General features: G+C 37.8%; 1 protein-coding gene across 1 annotated transcript in view; it reads left to right on the top strand.

Moving 5' to 3' along the window:
* Positions 1 to 1,111: 1,111 nt before the first annotated feature.
* Positions 1,112 to 20,906, top strand: part of RRAS2 (RAS related 2) — a 70,517-nt gene continuing 50,722 nt past the window's right edge. Inside the window, exon 1 of the mRNA XM_068556190.1 lies at positions 1,112 to 1,514. Within this exon, the coding sequence (XP_068412291.1) occupies positions 1,407 to 1,514 (108 nt within the window). The 5' untranslated portion in view covers positions 1,112 to 1,406. The remainder of the gene's footprint in view (positions 1,515 to 20,906) is intronic.

Raw genomic sequence — 20,906 nt, 5'->3', positions numbered from 1 at the left:
CCAGTCTGGCCCCAGAGCCCACGGTCTTATCTACTGCCCTACGCTGCCTCAGTATACAGCTGTGATTCCTGCTACATTTGGTTAAACTGCTATACACATAGATAATCACTTTTAATTTACAAGCACACTCCCCCAACACAATCAAAATCATGTGACACATGGCTTACCTTGTCTGCTCTGGCTTCTTCATATGTGGTTTGCTTTCCCTGGAATACTTTTCTTCCAGTTATTCATCTCTCTATATTACTTATTCTTTAGGTCTTTTAGGAAGCCTTCCCTGACCACCGAGTGCTTCTCCCATGGCCACACGGAGCTATTAGTTATAGCCCTTATCATTATGCCTGACAACTTGCCTGTTGTCCTGGCCGTTTTCCCATTGGATTCTTAGTTCCCTGAGGGCAGGGAACTGTTCATAAAAGGATCGGTAGCACTGAGCACAGTACCTGGTATGTAGTGTGTAAAAAAGCATAAATTAATCTCTCACGCTCACACCCCTCAAATACAATTACCGCACATTTTTCACATATACACACAGCCACTAAGACACTCTCCTGATACAACATATGCCACATATACTCTTGTCCACGCACCCTCAATCACTGTGATTCAGTCTCTGTGACATCCCTCACACACCGCAAGCATATCACACACACAATTATTGTGACAGCTCTAATCTTCAAGCACTGTCATACACTGTTTTTCATACAGTCATGGTCACCATCTGTACTCTTAAAACAGGATATTTACCCTCCTACAAACTGAATTAAGATGACAACAGCTCTATTTTTCACACACGCCTTCGCACACTGTATTTTTTATCCACACAATCCCTGACCATCCCTGACATATACAATTATGGTCACACACTGTCTACCATCTTCTTCCCACTCCCACACTCTTTGTCACACACACTCGCACACGCACACGCGTGCACACACCCACTCACAGTCAAGGGATTGCAGGGGCACATCTGAGGGGGTCTGAGCCCTCCGTCAGCTCCCGAATCTCAGCCCAGGCCAGCGCGGACCCGCCCCGCCCCGCCCCGCCCCGCCCCGCCCCCTCATGCATATGCAGCACCTCAGCCTGGCGGCCCGGCCCCCAGACGGCCATTTGTAGCTGCGCTGGAGGCTGCGTTCGGCAGGCGCTGCGAAGACGTGTGCAGGAGTGCGCCCTCCCGGACGCTGCAGCCCCTCGCTGCTGCGGTCACCTCGCATCTCCGCGCCTCGGCTGGGACCCGGCCAGCCCGGGCGCCGCGCTGCCGCCCGGACCGGCCCTCCAGCAGCTCCCGGCGCCCGGGACCCCCGCCCGGCCGCTCGCCCGCAGCCCGCCGGCCGCACAAGTCCCCGGAGCCGGGCCTAGGGCGGGCGGCGGCTCGGCGTGGCCGGGCTGGGCTCGGCGGCGTCCCCATGGCCGCGGCCGGCTGGCGGGACGGCTCCGGCCAAGAGAAGTACCGGCTCGTGGTGGTCGGTGGGGGCGGCGTGGGCAAGTCGGCGCTCACCATCCAGTTCATCCAGGTGCCTAGAGCGGGCCTTCCCCGGGGCGCCGGGGCGGCGGCGGGCGGGGGCTCGCGCTACCTGTGGCGGGGCGGCCGCGGGGACCCCGCCCCGGAGGTGCCGCGCGGGCTGGGGGTGGGCGGGAGGCGGGCGGGGGGCTCCGGCCGGCTCTGCCCTACCGCCCTGCGGTCGGGGCGCCCCGCTCCTGCCTGCTGGGCGCCCAGCTCGGCGTCCCGGGAGTCGGGCTTCTCAGGAATGTGTCCGGGAGGGCGGAGCTGGCGGGGTGGGAAGCGCAGATCCACCTTCTCGCTGCGGCCGCGGCCCGAGCCCTTCGGGAGAGGCAGCGCTGCCGCGCCGGGCTTCCTGCCCCGAGGCTGGGGCGCCGGGCGTAGGGCGTGGGGCTGGAGCCCCGCGCGCTGGGTTTCCAGCCGCCCCGGCCGCCTCCTGCACCATGGGTGCAATCCCGGTGGCAACTTGGCCGCGGCTCCGCGTGATCTCTGGGCTTCTCCGCGCACGCCGAGCCGGAGCTGCCCGCTTCAAGCAGTGTTTCTCTTTGTGTGTGTTTGTGCTTTTCTTTTAAGTAATCTCTTAGGTAATACGTCCGGGTGGGAGTGTGTGATAATGCCCCAGGGAAATGGTGGCCTCGAGGAAGTTAAGAATGTTTTCCGATAGGGGTGAGACCATTTCCTAGGTATTCCTGGTGCCTTCCTGCCTCTCGCCGTGCCAAGGTGAAGTTTGGGGTGGGCCAGGCTGGGAGATGACCGACCGAGTCGTGCGTTCTGTGTCCGTTCCAACCACTCTCTCCCCCACCCCCAATCCTCTCTGGTAGCTGGAGGCGGAAAGTCGGGTTGTAAAGGAAAGGGCGGTGGAATTCTTGATTCTTAGGATTTGCTCTTGGTAGGAGGTTTGAGTGGTCGTTTTTGGGACTATTAAAAGAGAGAAGCCCAGATATCTCTCTGCTTTTGTCAACCTACAAGGTGTGGCATATGCTGGGAGAGAATGAAGGTATCGCGTTATAGCAGGTAACAAAGATACTCTCAGTATATCAAGAGTATGGTTAAGATGCTTTGGTGAAATATTTTTGTTTGACCCATTTGTTATCAGTTGGCATACTTGAATAGCGTATTTCGTTTCACTTAATGTTTACAGTGACATTAAAATACCGAGTACTGTAGCATAAATGTGATTGTTACCTTTCACATTGACTAAATGAGCAATAATTGCTGTTACACTGTTTCGAGTATTAAAAACTGCTGCGAAAACCTTTGTATCCAGGAAGAGATGTTTATGTAGTGAGCATTTACAGTATGCTCATTAGTGGGTTAAAAAAAAAATCACACTAAGAGGTGAGATGCGCAACTTGGCCTTTCAGTTTAGCTGCAGTTTAGCTGCAGAATCAGAGATGCCGTCATGTTGCTATTTCTCATAGGGCCAAGAGATACTTTAAGTAACTGATGGCAAAGCAAAACAATTTATAGCTAAGTCTTTCTTTGCGAACTGTAGTTAGGGGGAGGTGGGAGGTTGGTGAGGAGTGAGAGAATAATCCTGGGTTCCAGTATTAATAAATAGTGTTTAAAAAAAAATAGTGTTACCTAAAAGATTTAAACCACAAATATTTCTTTAGTGTTTTGGGGGGAGGGACCATCGAAATGTATTTGAATCTGTAAGTTAATTATTTAGTTAAGGTATTGGAACCTTTTTTTTGGAAGTAGTATTAGAAACCATTAAGATAACCGTAATTTCTGTCTGCTTAATGATTTTCTAGAATTCATTTGTTAAAGAAACACCTTTATGAATAGTGTTGTATCTAGGTACTCTAGATTTAAAAGAAGTGAAAGAGGCGTGTGTGCATGAGAGACGTGTATTTATACATAGAGAAAGAGTGTGAGCTTTGAGTCATACAGACTTGAGCGTTAGATCTTGCTGTGTTATTTATTTACTGGGCGAACATTGAGAAAATATTATTTAGCTTCTCTGAACCTCAGTTTTCAGTAAAATGGGTCTGATCGCACCGTCTTCGTAATCCTTTAAATTATGGGAACATCCTTAGCATTGTGTCTAGTATGTAGTATGTGCTCCATTAATGATGGCTATTATAAGCTTATGTGTACACTTCTGTTAACACGTTTAAATGCAAAGGGAATTCAGAATCGAGGAAAAGTCAGTTTGGGAAGGATTGATAAAAGTACTGCGTAGACGTGATGGTGGGAAGAGAGGACATGTCTTACCTGAGTATGGGGGCTGGGGGAGTCATATGCTAGCTTGGAGAGAGGAAGCAGGCAAGGAGGGGAGTGGGATAGGCCCGTGACCTGGGGCCAGTGAAAGGGAGGAACATGGCCTCTGACTTTGAGGAGGCTTTCTGGAGAGGCGGGAGCCAGACCTGGATCGAGTCTCATCTCTACCACTTGCTGCCTGTGTAATCTTAGGTAAATTACTTAACCTCTCGGTACCTTAGTTTTTCCCATCTGTGAACTGGGGACATACAAAGTACCACATACGGTTGTGAAAATAAAATGAGTTAACATATGTTCAGGGCCTAGAACAGTGTCTGGTACATAGTAAGGCTACAAACATTATTATTATTGTTGTTACTATATTAATCTTAGCTTATGGAGCTAAGGTGACTATCATCTACACTTAATAGAGCTGCTATTTATTGTCTGACTCCTGGGAAATTAAAATTCATTCTGTTATGATTGTCTCGCAGTAGTAATTGGAAGGAGAGAAGACTGCAGAATGATAATAACCTTAATGAGTGGAAGCCAGTTCTCTCTGTAGGAGATCAGGATGGTACAAATTGGTTTTATTTATTTTGTAAGACTCCTGAGATACGACATTTTTTTACAGTGTTCAGTATGTATTTTTCTATTATGTAATCTTGAGTAGAAAAAATATAATGAACAAATTGGGGAGTGAAGAACTTGAAAAAACAACTTTGCCTTTAACCCTGACTTTCCTTAACCTTAAATTTACTTGTTGCCTTTTATGCATATGAAGAGCTACAAAATTAGGAAATCAAGACTATAATTACTTAACTGAGATGGCTTTTTCTCTTTAAAAATGAATGTAACACATCATAAAACATCCATGATTAAAAATGTAGAATATTATTAAGAGTATATGTGTGTGCATGACCTCCTTGTTTCCGTTCATAGTTTTTTGAAAGACGTCATAAGTTTTGTTGGTGAATACAACCCCTAAACGATGAGTGGATTCTATCGTTAGGAAATGATCTTAACGTTGTAGAAAGTGAAATGGAAAGAGCGTTGACTACCTGGGTTTTAGGTCTCCCTACTCAGGTGATGCTGGGGAATCTTTTAATTGTCTGTAATCTCTTCAGGGCTTAATTTCCTCCATAAAATGTTGGGTTTGGGTGAACAAATCTCTGCACCTTTGAAATTCTAGGTTCTTTCTTACTCAGTTAACAAACTAGGTGTGTGTCTTAGGTCAGGTTTCTTAAGTTCTCTGAGCCTCAGTTTCCTGTATGAAAAGGGAGACTAATATTAGTACCTTTAGGGTTTCTGGAGTAAATAAAATAATTTATCCAAATCATTCAGCACAGTGCCATCTAAGAATAAGTAAAATAATAAATTTGCTGCTTTTACTTCTGTATCTTGTTCCTCCAAAACTAAATTTGTAATTTATTCATTTTTTCTTGACATATAATCTGATCTGTTTTAAGTCTTCAGCCCCTTTTCCCCTCAGCTTCATACTCCTCTCCTCACTTTTGTGTGATATTTAGGTAATGAATGTTGATCCCGTTTTGAGTTGGGGAAACTTTATCAGTTGAGCGTTGATTTTTGGAAATAATGGAGTAACCGTTGGGTTTTCTGGCAACTCTGAGAAAAGACCATACATGTTTTACAGAATTAAGGAGAGGAATTTCCCAGCCTCTGTTCTTCATTTAGCATCCTGACTTATTATTCAGCAGTTTGTCAGATTTTGAGCTATGTAGGGGGTAGCTGATTTCTCAATTATTGAGTTTTAGTCAATCTTAACAACCTGTTAGCCTGGAGCTGACTCAGACATTGCTTTTTACCTAATTTGCGTTTTGGTGAATGTTTTTCCATTGCCTTTTCCTGGGGCAGAGATCCTAGAAGAGATTTCAAGGCACATGCATTTGTGTTAAAGTTAGTTGATCTTTGTGTGAAGTTTGTGAGTTTAGATTCCTGAATTTCTTCTTCTGTTGCTACATCTTGAACATGTGCCCTGCATTAGAAATCACTTAAAATAAATTTTATCTGTGAATTTGAAACTATACTGTAGACTTATTTTTAGTGTGCAAATTACTGTTTTATATTTTCAGAGTAATTTACAAATGAATTCTTAGCATTGAAAAATAAGGTACCCCCTGCTAGTGGTGGTACATACTAGAGATTTCCTAATTTTGGTAGGAGTTGAAATGGTTCTTGTAATGATTTTTTTTTTTCCTAATCTTTTGGGCGCACTGCGTGTCATATGGAATCTTAGTTGCCCGACCAGGGATTGATTATTTTTAAAGGTTCCTTTTTCAAATTAAAATTGATCTCATAAAATAGAAACAGATTTTGTGATGCTGCATGAACGTTTATTACTTTTTTTTCCCGCCTTTTGGTGAGGAAAAATAGAAGTGTCTTTAGGGTATTAGTTCCTTGCTGAAAAGTGATAATGAGTAAAAGACTCTGCTTGTAAACAATGTAGAGTTGTCATTGAATCTTCTTGAAAGGCCTTGATCTTGAATTACTTTGGGTAGAGCCATGAAGTCTGAGTTTGGGATTGAAACTTAGTTTAAAGTAATGTCCTTGGTAGCCATTTGATTTATTTCTATTTCACAAAGAAAAATGTCTTTCAGGCCTTTATGAAATAGACAAAGATTATATATATACATATATATATTTTTTAGTTTATTTACTTGTGGTTCTGAAAGAAGCAAAGAAATATAAGTTGACTAAATTTGTGCTACTGGAGCTATATTGGACTTGAGTTCCTTCTAAATTATATTTTAGATTTAGCATTTTATAAGAGCAATGTGATAAACCAGTTGTTTATTGGTTATATAACATTAAATCATAGTTTAATTAAAAATATTATAGTTACAGAATTGGTTGTTTATATATATTAGTAGTTTAATATTGCCAGCCAATTTATCTTGTCACCTCATATGATGATGTTTTTTCCTAGGAGAAAGAATTTATATACAAGTTAGTAAATGTTCAGTACTGAAAGTACAGATATACATGCCAACATGATATTTGATGTTGCTTTTTAAAAAAACTTTACCCAGTTTTCCCACATGCTACCATTTTACTGTATTTGTTTTATTCCTCCCCCCCATGTATACACAGTTTTTTCTGAATCATCTGAGTGTAAGTTGAAGACAATGCTGCTTTATTTTTAAATACTTCCATGTATATTTCCTAAACACAAGGGTACTTGCTTACATAAACATAGTGTATAACCAAAATCAGAAATTAATATTGATATATTACTAATGTAATATGCAGAACTTTTTCAGATTTTGCCAATTGTCCCACTAATGCCCTATATGGCAAAAGAAAATCTCAGATTATGCAGTGCACTTTGTTTCCATGTCTTCTTTAATTTGGAACAGTTCTTTAGTCTTTGTGTTTTATGACATTGACATCTTTGACATCATTGACAAGTTAGTTATTTGTAGAGTTCCCTCAATTTGAGTTTGTTTCTTCATGGTGAGATTCATTTTGGGGGCAGGAATAGCACAGAAATGATGTGTTCTTCTCAGTGCATTATATCAGGAGACATAAAATGGATTTTGATTTGACTACATAGGTGCTTACCTTTTGACTCAGTAATGCCAATCTAGGAATTTTCCCTGAAAATGTACTTCCAACAGTATGAAAATACATGTGCATGAGGTCACAGCATTAGAAACAACCTACAGGAGAGAGAGAAGTTGAATAGAACATGGTACATTCACCCAGTGGAGCATTCTGCAGCTATAAAAAGAATAAGAACCATCTCTATGAACTGATGGGAAATGCATTCCAGGATAAATTGTTCAGTGAAGAATACAAAGTGCAAAAGTATCTACTGTATTAGTGATATACTACTTTTAGTGTAAGAAAGAAGAGGAAATGAGAAAATAGGACTATATTTACTCATTGGGGCAAAAACAGCACAGAATGGATGAATTTGAGATTAAAGAGATTATTGGTTAGCTATGGGGGTGGGTAGGGATAAGGAGAAAGCAATAGAGGGAATAGGGATAGTGACTCTTCTGAGGATACTTTTCTGACTTGTGGAACCATGTTTAATGTTTCACATACTCAGTATATAAACAGCAAGCACCAATAAAATCAAAAGGTGGAATACAAACAAAACAAATGAACTGAACTTTATATCAGATGACTAACATAACCACACTGAAGGAGGGAGAGAAAAAAAACTAATGTAAGTAACTTTTGAACCCGGTATGTGGACTATGTCCTCAGGATAAAGACAAAAAGAATTCGAAATAAACACTGAACTCTGGTTAATAAGCTTTTTTTTTTCCCCCTCCTTCATCACAGAGGCATGGGTTTGCAATTCTGAAACAATTTTCTATACTAGGATTAAGTAAATTAGTAAATATATTGTGGAAAATGGGAGCCAAGTTCCTCACTACTGGAGAAGGGAGTTATCATTGTGGAAAGGGTGAAGGCTAGGAAGAACTCCTGATGCTTGATTGGAATTGAGGGTACTGGCATAAACTCATGGTTTAAAAAGTATAAAGATAGATATAGAAATAGGTGTATGTGGATACTCATAACACATCTATACATCTTTTTTCCAGCTCTGTCTGTTGAGAGTGCATAGAAACAGTGACACCCTATTAGCAGTGAGAACACCCAGTGCTGGATCTTGGTTTCTAAATACCATTCTTTGCTAAAAGGAACCTTGGAGAAATGACTGATCCCCGGGCTGGGGCAAGGAAAAAATAGAAGATGAACTTGGAGCATCTTATAGTGCCAGAAAGTAAAGAGCTGCTCAGAAAACAAAATGATGGTGGCATGTCAAAGAGACACAGCCAGCCTGGAAGAACTCCCACTGGCTAACTCTGGGACAGTATCATCATCAAAATAAATAATGATAGTAATTGATTATTGCCCATAAATAATGTAAGAATCTAAGAATCCATACGGATAAATAAATAAATGAAGGAGGAAGGGAAGTTCTTCCTTAATGTAGAATTCTGACTAATAAACATAGAGGAAATGGTGGAATTAGAAAATCACCATTTGGCAGTCAAGCAACTGATTTAAGTAAGAATCATAAATGGATGTTAAAAGTAGTATGTAAAAGTTTGAGAGTAGCTGTATATTAACATAGTCTCAAAGTATCTGCCCATAAGGTATTGTTATCGAATTGGGAGTGCGTAGTCTTAACCACTGGACCACCAGGGAAGTCCCAAATATCCTTATTTAAAGCAACCAAAAGTGTGTGTGACTGCAGTGTTTTTAAGAGATTGTTTTTTGTCTTTTGCGTTTGATTTTGTTATTATAATTGTAATAGTAAATACACTCAGTGGTGTTAACCCCTTTCTCATTAGGAGCTGTTGCTTTTATTTGCCATTTCTTTCATTCTAACTGGTTTCAGTGCTTATAAGCAATCCTCATGAGCAGCTAGTTTTTACTTTGAATTGTTATTTAGAGAACACTTTTGAGTACTTTTTTAGTCTAAGATTAAAATTTTACTTTTGCGTGATAACATGATGACTTGGCTGAGTATAAAATTATTGGATCCCAAGACTTTTGTATTACAGCAGTTGGAGGTACTGCTTTATTTATCTTCCATGTCTTTGCCTTTATCTAACTGGCCTCAAGTTTCTATTCTGCAGGAATAACTAGTTTTCTATTTGTATGCTTGTAGCCTTCTCTTATCACTGGAAATGGAAACATTTATCAGGATATGACTAGGAGTTTTTCTCTGATCACCAGTTTTCTCTGAGAAATGATGAAACACTCTCAGGTCTGGGAAGGTTTTCTTCTTCATTTTTGAAGTCATTTTCCCAATTATCTTCTGAAATACCTATTTGTGCATTGATTCTTTGAAATCATTGTTCCATAGTATTTTCTTAAGTTAATCAGTGAGAAGGCTAAGATAGTCTCCATTCAAGAATTAGTCAAATTTGCCTTCTGTATCACTGATGAAATTTTCTGGATGTCAGATCAAATTACTCTCTTAAACAGATTTAATGCCCTTGATATCTCAGTCTAATATTAATCAGTGGTGATGTTCTCTTGTCTTTTCTTAAGGCCACAAAACTGGTGTTTTCTAAAGCTTGGTACTGCTTAAGGAAACAACTCCAGCCAAGGAAGGGTTTTTTCTTGAGTGGCAGAATGTAGTTTTTAAATTTTTCCTCTTACGACGAGTTGATCTTAGCCATTCTTGGTGCTGGAAGTAAAGAACTGGCCGTCCCTCAGAATTCCTGCAGGACACTGAGATTCCCATTTTTTCTTTGATACTGATGGGCAAGTTGATACTAGGGAGCTTTGATATTTGGAGTATCAACAAATATGAAATTCTATGAAATCTGCTAAGACATTCAGTCAAATTTATGTTTTTTTTTTTTTTTTTTGGCTGAGAGGTATAATTTTGGAGAATTAGAGATGGTTAAAAGGGATAGTTTTCAAGTTTATTGATACTTCAAATGTAAACTTTCTGAATTGAGGCAAGTAGAAGAGGCTAGGGAAGATAGTGGAGGGAGAGTGTGTATGTGAAGCTGTAAAATGCAGATCAAGGCAAAGATTTTTCTTGTAGGTATAGAAATAGAAGGGCCTAGAATCAAAAGTTGGAGTCCTTTCTTTAGCGTGTGTGTGTGTGTGTGTGTGTGTGTGTGTAATCTGAAGTATGCTTATTTTATGCTGTATTTTACGATTTCATATATAAACTTTGTTGTGCTTTCTCCTTTCTTTAAAAAATGGGATTGATTGCCATTTATTTCTCACAGTAGTGCTTTAAGTAACTTACCTGCTATAATTTATATTTTAAAGGTATTTGAAAGGTATTTGAAAGGATTTCTAGTAAGAGGTTTTCTAGAATGTTTCTTACATTACCATCATCACAAAGTCTGTAGTATCCTTAGTGACTTTTGTAAAAGCATTGTAAAACTGATTTTGCATTATTACTTTTGATATGAAATCTTGTACTTTTTATTAATTCTTAGATAATTTTAATTTCAGTTTGGATATTCCCTTAATTTTTACATGATTTAAATTTGAGGAAGGATTGAGTGGCTCTCTTTGTAGATTTCTAGCTTTGTTGGGCTATGGTCAAAGAATGTGACCTGTAAATTCCCTGTTTTGGAACATTAAGAATTTTTAATGGCCAAACATACCATTGATTTTTGTAAATACTCCAAGAACATGAGAGAAGAATGAGTATTTATTTGTAGCTTATAAGGTGCAAAGTTTTACATAAATCTGTTAAAATGGAATTTGTTGATTGTATTATTCAAATCTTCTGTATCCTTTTTTCTTGTATATTTTTAATCTGTGAAGTGCTGAAATTTTTATTAAATTTGTTTTAATTTTTTCCTTGCATTTCTAATTTTGCTTTGTTTTGATTTTGTATTACTTGGTATATAAAATGTTACGATGATTACATCTTTCTTATAATTAAATAGTACCAGTCTTGTGCAGAATTTTACTTTGAATTTCAACCTGTGATATTAATGTTGCCCTTTCTATTTTTTGTTTGTATGCATTTATTTCATTTATATTTTACTTTTTTTGGTGGTCATTTTATGGTAAGCTTTTGTAAATAATACATAATGTGATCTTTAAAAATCAAACCAGAGTCTTTGTCTTTTAGCAGTGGAATTCACCCCATTCACATTTATTGTATAATATTATGTATTTGTGAAATAATCTAGATAAATTTGCTTTGATCCTTTTTACTCTTTTTATATTTTATATTCTTTGCTTTTAACCTTTGTTTTTGCAGACTTAATTTTGTTTTTGTTGCTTTATTTCCCCTGCATTGAGAGTAAAAAAAATAGAGATTATTTTAAAAGTAGAGGTTGTGTCTGAGAAACTTATTCCTTGTGGTTGCCTTTGTCATAGTCATAAGTAGTCTGTGAAATTAAACACCACAGCTGCCATGTTTTTGTTTTTTTAAAAAGATGTCCTAGACCTGGAAAAACTCATACTGCTTATCTGAGAACAGGCAGTTTGACGTAGTGTAAAGAATCCTTCTTGCGAGTCAAGATATTTCTCTAGATCTTGATTTAGCCACTATATGACTGTGGCTTTGGATAAGATAACCATTCTGTGTTTGATTCACTTTGGCATTATTTTAAACTCTAAACAGTAGAATGTTTACAAGTAAAACAAGTATTTTAATAGAGACTTTTTATAGGCTTGGAATTTTTGCCTGAATGTCTGCTTTAGATTTTGAGTGTCATAGACCAGGAATACTTTTGTTACATAGAAGTAAGCATATAGCAAAATATTTATTAGTATTTATTAATTGCTAGTATTGGGTCTTGAACAGGGCATAATAAATAATTGGAAAAAAGAGGTCTTAGGAAACATGAGTTGTATCTATTATGGTTCCATAGCTGCTGGTCACTGAAGAGGATGTAGAACTAAACTGTTTTTGATTTTGGATTTCAGAGTTTCTCTGTAATTAAAAAATTGTTTATATGTGACATATGCACATTTGAATCTTGAGTTTTAGAAGTTTTAGCAGTTGATCCACAGCATTCAGTTTTATTCAAAATAATCTTTGGAGAAGATTGTCCTATTTTAATTTCTCTCTGGAAATTCTGACTCAGGAAATGTAAAACAGCTTGAGAGTAAGGTCTTAAAGATTTATTACTTTTGTCTTGTTTCCTGGTGGGTTTTCTCTTAATGCCTTGGTTAAATGATGACATGTGGTTGAGATTACAACAGTCAGCAATTTGTTAGCTGAAAGGAAAAGAACAGTAAGCAAGTAGTTGAGTCAAACTGCAAAGGAAGATTTGTGATAGATATAACATTTAAGTTTCAAAAATCTTGTGGAAAAGATATGTAAATATTAAATTTGTAATTTTGTCTCTTTTGCCTCTGAAATTAAGATATATCAATTAAATAAGGTAGGGAAATTCACCTTATGTGTGTATATGCATGTGCACAAGTGTGCACAGGTGTGTATCTTACTTAAACTGAGAAAGGAGTGAATTTAGGTTAGAGAAAGGGTCATTGTTTTTGGAATCAAAAAATGGAGATAAAATATAAAACAAAGGTGTAGGTCTGTGATAATTTAATGACTTGCAGAAGTTTAAATGAATAATAATAGTAGCTTAATTGAGTACTACATGAATTTATTATTTTCGGATATTGCCATGGTCCATGCCAACAAGTTGGTTTGAATTAGCTTCTTTTTGTTAAGTTACTTAATGTTAAAAATTTCTTATAACCATTGCAGTTATGGTAAACATAAGTCAAAAGTGCAAAGTTGAAAGTTAAGAATGGAGTAGAAATTGGTGAGCTTGCATGTTAGTAATTCATACTTCATCAAATGTTGGGTTTTGGTATTATTTCCTTACCATCATGAAGTCTGATAGGTTCTATGGTCATAATTTTAGCAGGTGGTAAAATAGTATGGAAAACGTTGTCTTCTGTTACAGTGTGATTCTCAATTTTTAATTTTACATTTTAGAGACACAGACTGATGTTTTGTTTATTTTTTTTCCTTCCTCAAATTGCAAATTATGTATTTAGATTTCTTTATAGCAGATAGTTTCAGGAAGGAGCCATTGGCTGAGCTGATTAGTCAAATGAAGTTGTCTGACATGGGTTACTTTAGTTTGTGGTTTTAGATGAGAACAGTACATGGTGCACAGCTGTTGCTCCAGCAGCTTTTGTTCCAGCTGTCTTACTGGCCTGTCACAAAATACCCCACATTCCTTTTATTTTAAATGGAACCCCTTGTAATATTCTATACTTTATTACTTAAAATGGATCCTGCCAATTACTTTAATGACTTTTCTTCACTTTTATGCCTATCAATAGCTATTTATTTAGAATGATGCTAAAATGGATTATGAGTAACAGATTTAAACTTTGTCACCTTTGTAATTTTTTGTTGTGATTTAAAGTTGGATATGCAAAATATTTATACAAGTTGTGTTAAACATTGAAAAAGGCACCAAACTTAAATAATGTCCCCAAATAAGTAGTTGCATCTGGATGATGAGACTGGCATCTTCTAATTTCTTTTGTTAACCTTGTGTTTGTATTAATAAGCTTCAATAGAATTATAAGATGAAAAGCCGTGATTTTGTGTTTATAAAGTTTGTACAGAACCTATATAGGTAGACTTCAGTTTATGTTTTTTTGAGCAGGTGGGTGTACTTCAATTCATTTTACTATCTTACACAGTAACTGAATTATAATACTAAGGGCTTCAAGTTTTGTTTTGTTTTTTAATGAGGAACAAGGACCTAATGAAGAATAGTTTGAATCAGTAATGACTAATATATATTGAACATTCTCTCTGTTAGATACTATGCTAAAAGCTTTACAAACATTGTCTTAATCTTTACAATTTATTGTTTCTTTTTTGCAGACATAGAAACTGAGGCTCAGAAGTTAAATAAATTGCTCAAGATCCCACAATAATGACTGAGATGGGACTTGAAGCCATATTTTCTTGATTACAGAGCACCTAAGGGGACTATGCTCTATTACATTGCCCAAATAAAACACGTTTTATTAAGTGAGTTACCTTAATAATGAAGTCTTTGCTGAAGTTTTTCTTTGATTAGGTTCATGAAGCACTTTCCATTTAGTTGAAATTAGGAAACCTGGGATTGAATAGGCAGTGAAGGGTTGTTTACAGTATCTCTTTGCCTCCCTCTCTGCTCCCTCCTTCCTGTCTGTGATCAGTCTCCTGTTACTCCTGCATGTGCTGTTTTGGCTACTGCTCTCCCCTGACCTGGCAACCCCCAGACACCTGCCCCACACCTATTTGAAATTCCTGCTCTCACTTAGTGCATTATGACTGGAGAAACACAGTCTGATCACACTTAGTCACAATCTGTGTGAAGTATACATCCATGACTCTTGCTGTATCCTTTACCAAGTAGGCCCTTTTAATCTAATTCTTAGTCATCCTTCTAGATGTGACTCAGGGTTCATCTGAGCCTTTCCTGAGGGAATATCCAGATTGGATGAGGTGCCCCTCCCATGTGCTTCCATAGTATGCTGTGCATTTTTTCCCTGAACCTTTTCAGAGTAAGTTGTGGAAGTAATAATGCCCCGTTAGTGTTTGTTTCCTGAAGAACAAAAAGAGAGTCTTGTATGTAACCTTTGTACAGTTATCAAAATCAGGATATTAAAATACTATTATCTAACTTACATTATTCAAACTTCGCCAACTGTTACAATAATGTCCTTTATAACGAAAGAAAAAAAATGTTTTTTGCCCAGGATCCAATCCAGGATTGCATGTTGTGCTTTTTTTTTTTTTTTTTGTGCTTATTTTTCATGTCTTTTAGTCTTAAGAGTTATCTGTAAAATAGCCCACAATTTGGGTTGTCTTGTGTTTTCTTATCATTAGAATCAAATTGTCTAGTTTTGGCATAAATATCACAAAAGAAAAGTCTTTCTCCAGTACATCATATTTAGGAGGCAACATTTCTCCATAACCTTTGATGTGAAATCTGATCCCTTAGTTAATTGCTGAAAAATTGCTACTGTTCCCTTTGTAATTAACATCTTATGGGTAGAGATCCTGAGGCCAGGTTAATAACTAGTTATTTTTGAGCTTTTGGGGTTGTGTCTCTTACTCTTTCTTGAATGCCCTCCTTTCTCCCTTCCTCGTTTCCTTCTTCATTTCTTTTTTTTTTTTGTTTTCTTATTTAAACTTGCTGTCTCCAATTTGTGTTTTGTGACAAGAGTTTTTTTTTTAATGCTCTCAAAGAACGCTTGTGTCATACTCATATTTTCTTTAGGGGCAGAAGCCCCCAGTTAGTACATTTTCTTTATTCTTTAGAAGGATGTACACTTTCTTGGCCTTGATTTTTTTCGTCTGTAAAATGAAGTGGCTGAAACAGATTATATCTAAGATCCTTTCAGATTCTAAAGCACATGAGTTTATGAGTTTTAAAAACTTAGATTGTTACATCCTGTTTGACCTTTTCCACCCTAAGTTTTCTAAAAAATTGTTTTCCTACTTCTTTCTGTATAATATATAAATGTCTCATTGCTTTGGATTGTAATCGACCTATTCCTACTTTGGGGCCATGATATTCTTCACACCTAGATAATGTCTCTTGCCAGACTGAAAGACAAAGTGGTATTCTTCTTTTTTTGGTGGGGTGAGGGTGGGAGTGGGGGACGCATTCCCATAACAGTCAATAAATAAATCTGTCATTCTTTGGAGTTTTCTACATTACTTAAAACAAAAGAGAAGAGAAGAAAAAACCAGTTCGGTACAATAGTGTTTATTACCTTTAAAAACATGATTTATGTATAATTCCTTTTGGAGGGTTTTACAGAGTTTCTAATCATTATATCATGATTTCTAAAGAAGTGAGAATCTTGATTCATTGTGGAATTTAGAACAAATTATTTCGTTGTAGAAGTTACTGTGCTATAAACAGACTGAAAGAATCGAGCGTTATTTCAACGTTGTTAGTAATTTTAAGTTCTGTAGTAAAAGTATTAGGTTATTTAGTGAATTATTAAAAATTAATTGGCCACATTTTAACTTTTAAAAATAATTCTTCCTTAAGAGTTTTGTCATAACTAGCATTTACCTTTTGTGATGTTTTACATTTATGCAACATTTGTTTTCAGAGGACTTTTACGTGCATGATTTCCTTTTATACCAGCACCAACCCTTTACGATTGGAAGGCGGCATGATGTTGTCATGGTCATCGTTATTTCCATTCTGTAGTTGAGGAAATGGAGGCTTGGGAAGAAGTGATCTTCTCAAGTTCCTATAGTAGGTAAACAGTGAAGCTGGGATTTAAGTTGGTTTTCCTGACTCCTAAAATACAGTGGTCGTTCTACAGAACTAGGAATGTTAAGTTGGAACAAAAATGCCAACACTTTCTAGAGGGGAACTGAAAAGAGTGATACATACTCATTTAATGAATGGAATTCTGTTACGTGACTGTTACCAATATGAATCTCGGAGGAGCACTGAATAGCGGAGGGGTGGAGAGAGGGAAGAGTAAGTGAGGTTTCATCAGAGGCACACTTGATGACTTGATATTTCTGCTAAAACTGCTGATGATGGCACCGATGAAAGCTAGTGTGGGGCCCAAGCTGTATAACGGCATTCTTTCTCTAACGTGTAGCTTCACAAGACTGAGGTATCTGTTTTACGAGTATCACTGTTGTATAAATGCGTGAAAATGGCAAACACCAGATTTAGGTATTTATTACCTGTTGGGGTAGGGAAGGAGAGGAGAGGGGAATATGATTGTGGAGGGACATATAAGGGTCTACAGTCATATTGCTAATGTTTTATTTCCTAAGTTGGGAGGTAGGTATAAATAGTCTTAATATTTTTTCTTCATAACATTTTCTGAGATATTTTATAGTTAATTAAGAACAAGAATGTGCTCTAAATTGACTTAACTATGTAGTCAAATGGAAACTTTGAGCCTTTCATTTGGTGTTCAAGGTATCATGACTTGGTTGACAAGACACAAGTGTGTTCTTTAGGGGTTTTCCTTCAGGGTGGGAAACTATTTTCTTCCCTGTCTATTCAAACAACAAATAAGACTTTGAGTGCGATTCTAATTACGTTAAAAAGTTGATAATTGAGTTTGTGAGTAAAACATTCGTATGAATGTGTGTGTATAAGTGTATTTGTTGTGATTTGCTTTTAAAACTACTATACCCAGTTTTTGAAGATTTCTCCAAAGCACAGTATCTGATTTCATCATGGTGGTTACAGGAACTGATGATTCATTTTGCCTTAAATTTCCTGTATGAAGAACTGATACCTTTACCTTTTCCCAGAATAAAATTCTTAGACTATTAATAGATATAAAAAACGAATGCTCACATAATGTGGTTTTAGGTAGGTGTGAGTAAGGATTAAAAGAAAATCTAGAGTATTATATACCAGACCTGTGCTGTGTGCTATACTGTTAAACATTTTTGCTTATGAAATTCACTCATTTATAAAATGGGTAATTCCTGGACTATTTTCATCAAAAATTGATAATTTTGGGGGGTAGGATTATCTGTTTATTTAAAAATATGCTACCCGTTTGATGGCCTTGTGAATGAAAAGGAATCATATTTCCAAGTTTGGGTGATTATAGGATTAGAAAAAATGCTGTTGGTGGTTGTTCATATGAAAGCTTTTTATTTGCCTTTATTTGGGTACTTCTGCATTTTGGAGAGGTAAGATGGGAGAGAAAAGGAATTCTGTGTTCTTCAGTGTGAAAGTATGTATGGTTAGATGTTGCTAATTCCCTCAATAAAGAAATGGATTGAAAATGTGATTAAAGGGCATCTTTAGATTTAAAGATTATAATGTGTGCTTAAGAGGAAGTGGGTGGGGTAGAGTAGGTAAGAGGTAGAAGGTTGGGGAAGGTGGAGTAAATGCTCTTGTTCTTGAGTTTAGAGGTTTGAATGATCTCCTTTTGGGGGGATTACCTACAGATTAACTCATGATGTAAGTTGCAGGGGTCTCTTGGTGATTTTGGATGGATTCTGAATGTCATGGAAGGACTGGACTCTTGCGGTATTGATTTTTGGAAACTTGAAAAAGTGTTTTGCTTCTAGCATGATTTAATTTTATAGGTTTTCTTCTTCTGGTGTCTTCTCATAAGGAGAGCCATTCTTCCCATTCCAGTGGCAAGTGGAAGCTGTGGTCCATTAAGACTTTTGTAATAGACAGAATTTGGAAAATGTTCTACATGCGGGGGTTCTTTGACCTTTCTTTGGTACAAAGGACTCTTTTGGGATTCTGGTGAAGCCTCTGGACTGCTCAGAATACTGTTTTTTAAAATGTATACCACATAGGTTTATAAAAGAAACCAATTACATTTAAATACAGTTATCAAAATATTAAAAACAGAAGTCTTTTTTAACACATGTTGAGTATAAATGCTATTCTGATTTAGCTGCAATAGCTGTTATATGAAATATCTGTGATTTCTATTGGTGACAGTCACAGGTACTGCTACAGTGGTTTATTGAAGGAAATGCTAAATTTCTGGTTAGAGGTTAGTGAAAAAAATTTTTCTCCATCCACGTTTTTGAAGTTTTAATCCCAAGAAACTCTTTTTAATGCAGAATGAATGAATAAATAAATGCAGTAAGGATTTGGAACCAGATGACTGTTGGATTGAGTCTCATTCACCACTTACTAGTCTCTGCATACTTTCTCAACTCTGAGCCTTTATATCCTCATCAATATAATGGAGATGGTAATAGTACTTGTGGGAACACCTGCAAAAGTAAAATCCTACAAGTACTGTTACCATTTCCATCCACCATCACAGTCGACTGGTATTGTCATTCTACCTGTTTGAGTGAAGTATAAAAACCTTACCTCCCTTTATGTCCCTTTACTCTCCCCTGCTTATAATATACTTTTTAAAAAAATTTCTTCCACATACATACAGAACTGCATCAGACCATATTATAATTTTTGCTTCAACTTTCAGGAATACTTTAGAAAACTCAAGAGAAGGAAAACCTGTTGCATTTATCCATATTTTTGCTAACTGTTCTTCCTTCCTGAGGTTCCTTCTTTTATTGTTTCTTTTCTGTTTAGAGAACTTCTTTAGTCATCCTTTAAGAGTAAGTCTGCTGGTGACAGATTCTTTTATACTTACTTTATCTTTTTTCCATAAGACAGTATTTTTTCTGGGTGTGGGATTCTGGATTGATAATTCAGCGCTTGAAAAATTGTGCCACTCTGGTCGTCATGTTTTCTGATGAGATATCTGCTGTCATTCTGTTTTTCCCCTATAGATAGGTGTTTTTCTCTGACGGCCTTCAAGATTTTTTCTTTGTTTTTAGTTTTTAGAAGTTTAGTTATGATGTGTCTTGGTGTGGATTTCTTCAGGTTTTTTACCTTTTTAGGGTTTGCTCATCTTCCTGAATGTATAGCTTTATGTCTTGCCAAATTTGGGAATTTTCCAGCTGTTATTTCTTCAAGTACTTTTTAAGCCCTACTCTTTTTGTCCTCTCCTTCTTGTATGCTGATAATATGAATGTTTAATCTTTTGTTACAGTCTCACAGGACCTTGAGGCATCATTCATTTTTTTTTTTTTTTTTTTTTTTGCAGCCTGTTTCTCTCTGTTTTTCAGATTAGGTAGCTTCCATTTACTGTCTTTCAGTCCATTGATTATTTCTGTTCTTCCATTCTGGTTATTTTGGTTATTTTATTTTTCAGTTTTAAGTTCCCATTTGGTCCTTTATAACATATTTGTTTGCTGACTCTTTTGACTTCTTTGCTGAGACTTCGTTTTTTTTTCCCATTTATTTCAAGCATGCTTGTAATTGTTGAAACATTTTTGTCCAGACTGCTTTAATGTCTCTGTCAGATGATTTTAACATCTCTGTCATCTTGATGTGGGTGTCTGTTGATTGCACTTTTATCATTCAGTTTGAGATCTTCCTGGTTCTTGGATTTTCTTTCATTTTTTTTTTTTTTAAACTTTGGGTTTGTTTATTGATTGATTGATTGATTGATTGCTGTGTTGGGTCTTCGTTTCTGTGCGAGGGCTTTCTCCAGTTGCGGCAAGCGGGGGCCACTCTTCATCGCGGTGCGCGGGCCTCTCAATATCGCGGCCTCTCTTGTTGCAGAGCACAGGCTCCAGACGCGCAGGCTCAGCAATTGTGGCTCACGGGCCTAGTTGCTCCGCGGCATGTGGGATCTTCCCAGACCAGGGCTCGAACCCGTGTCCCCTGCATTGGCAGGCAGACTCTCAACCACTGCGCCACCAGGGAAGCCCATTTTTTTAAAAAAAAATATTTATTTGTTTATTTATTTGGCAGTGTTGGGTCTTAGTTGCCGTGTGCGGGATCTTTAGTTGCAGCATGTGGGATCTTTAGTTGCAGCATGCATGCGGGATCTAGTTCCCTGACCAGGGATCAAACCCAGGCCCCCTGCATTGGGAGTGCAGAGTCTTAACCCCTGGACCACCAGGGAAGTCCCGGTTCTTGGATTTTCTGTTGAAACCAGAACACATTTTGTTCTGAGGCTTTGGATCTTACTCAAACCATCTGTGTTAGCTGACTCTTTGATGTTGCTCTGGCAGAAGGAAGGTGGAGGTGCTGCCTTATTACTGCCAGGTGGAGGTAGACATTCCAGATGCCTCACCAAGGTTCCACTGAAAGCTGAGGTGAGGGGAGACACTCCTTATTACTGCTGGGTGGGGGTGGAAGTCCAGACTCCCCTCATGTTCTTCAGTGATGCTCTTGGGTGAGAGAGGTTCGTTATTGGTCAG

This window comes from Eschrichtius robustus, chromosome 11 (genome assembly GCF_028021215.1).
Source record: "Eschrichtius robustus isolate mEscRob2 chromosome 11, mEscRob2.pri, whole genome shotgun sequence".
NCBI classification, from domain to species: Eukaryota; Metazoa; Chordata; class Mammalia; order Artiodactyla; family Eschrichtiidae; genus Eschrichtius; species Eschrichtius robustus.
Note: the sequence above shows the minus strand (reverse complement) of the source record. Positions and strands in the feature narration are given on the sequence as shown.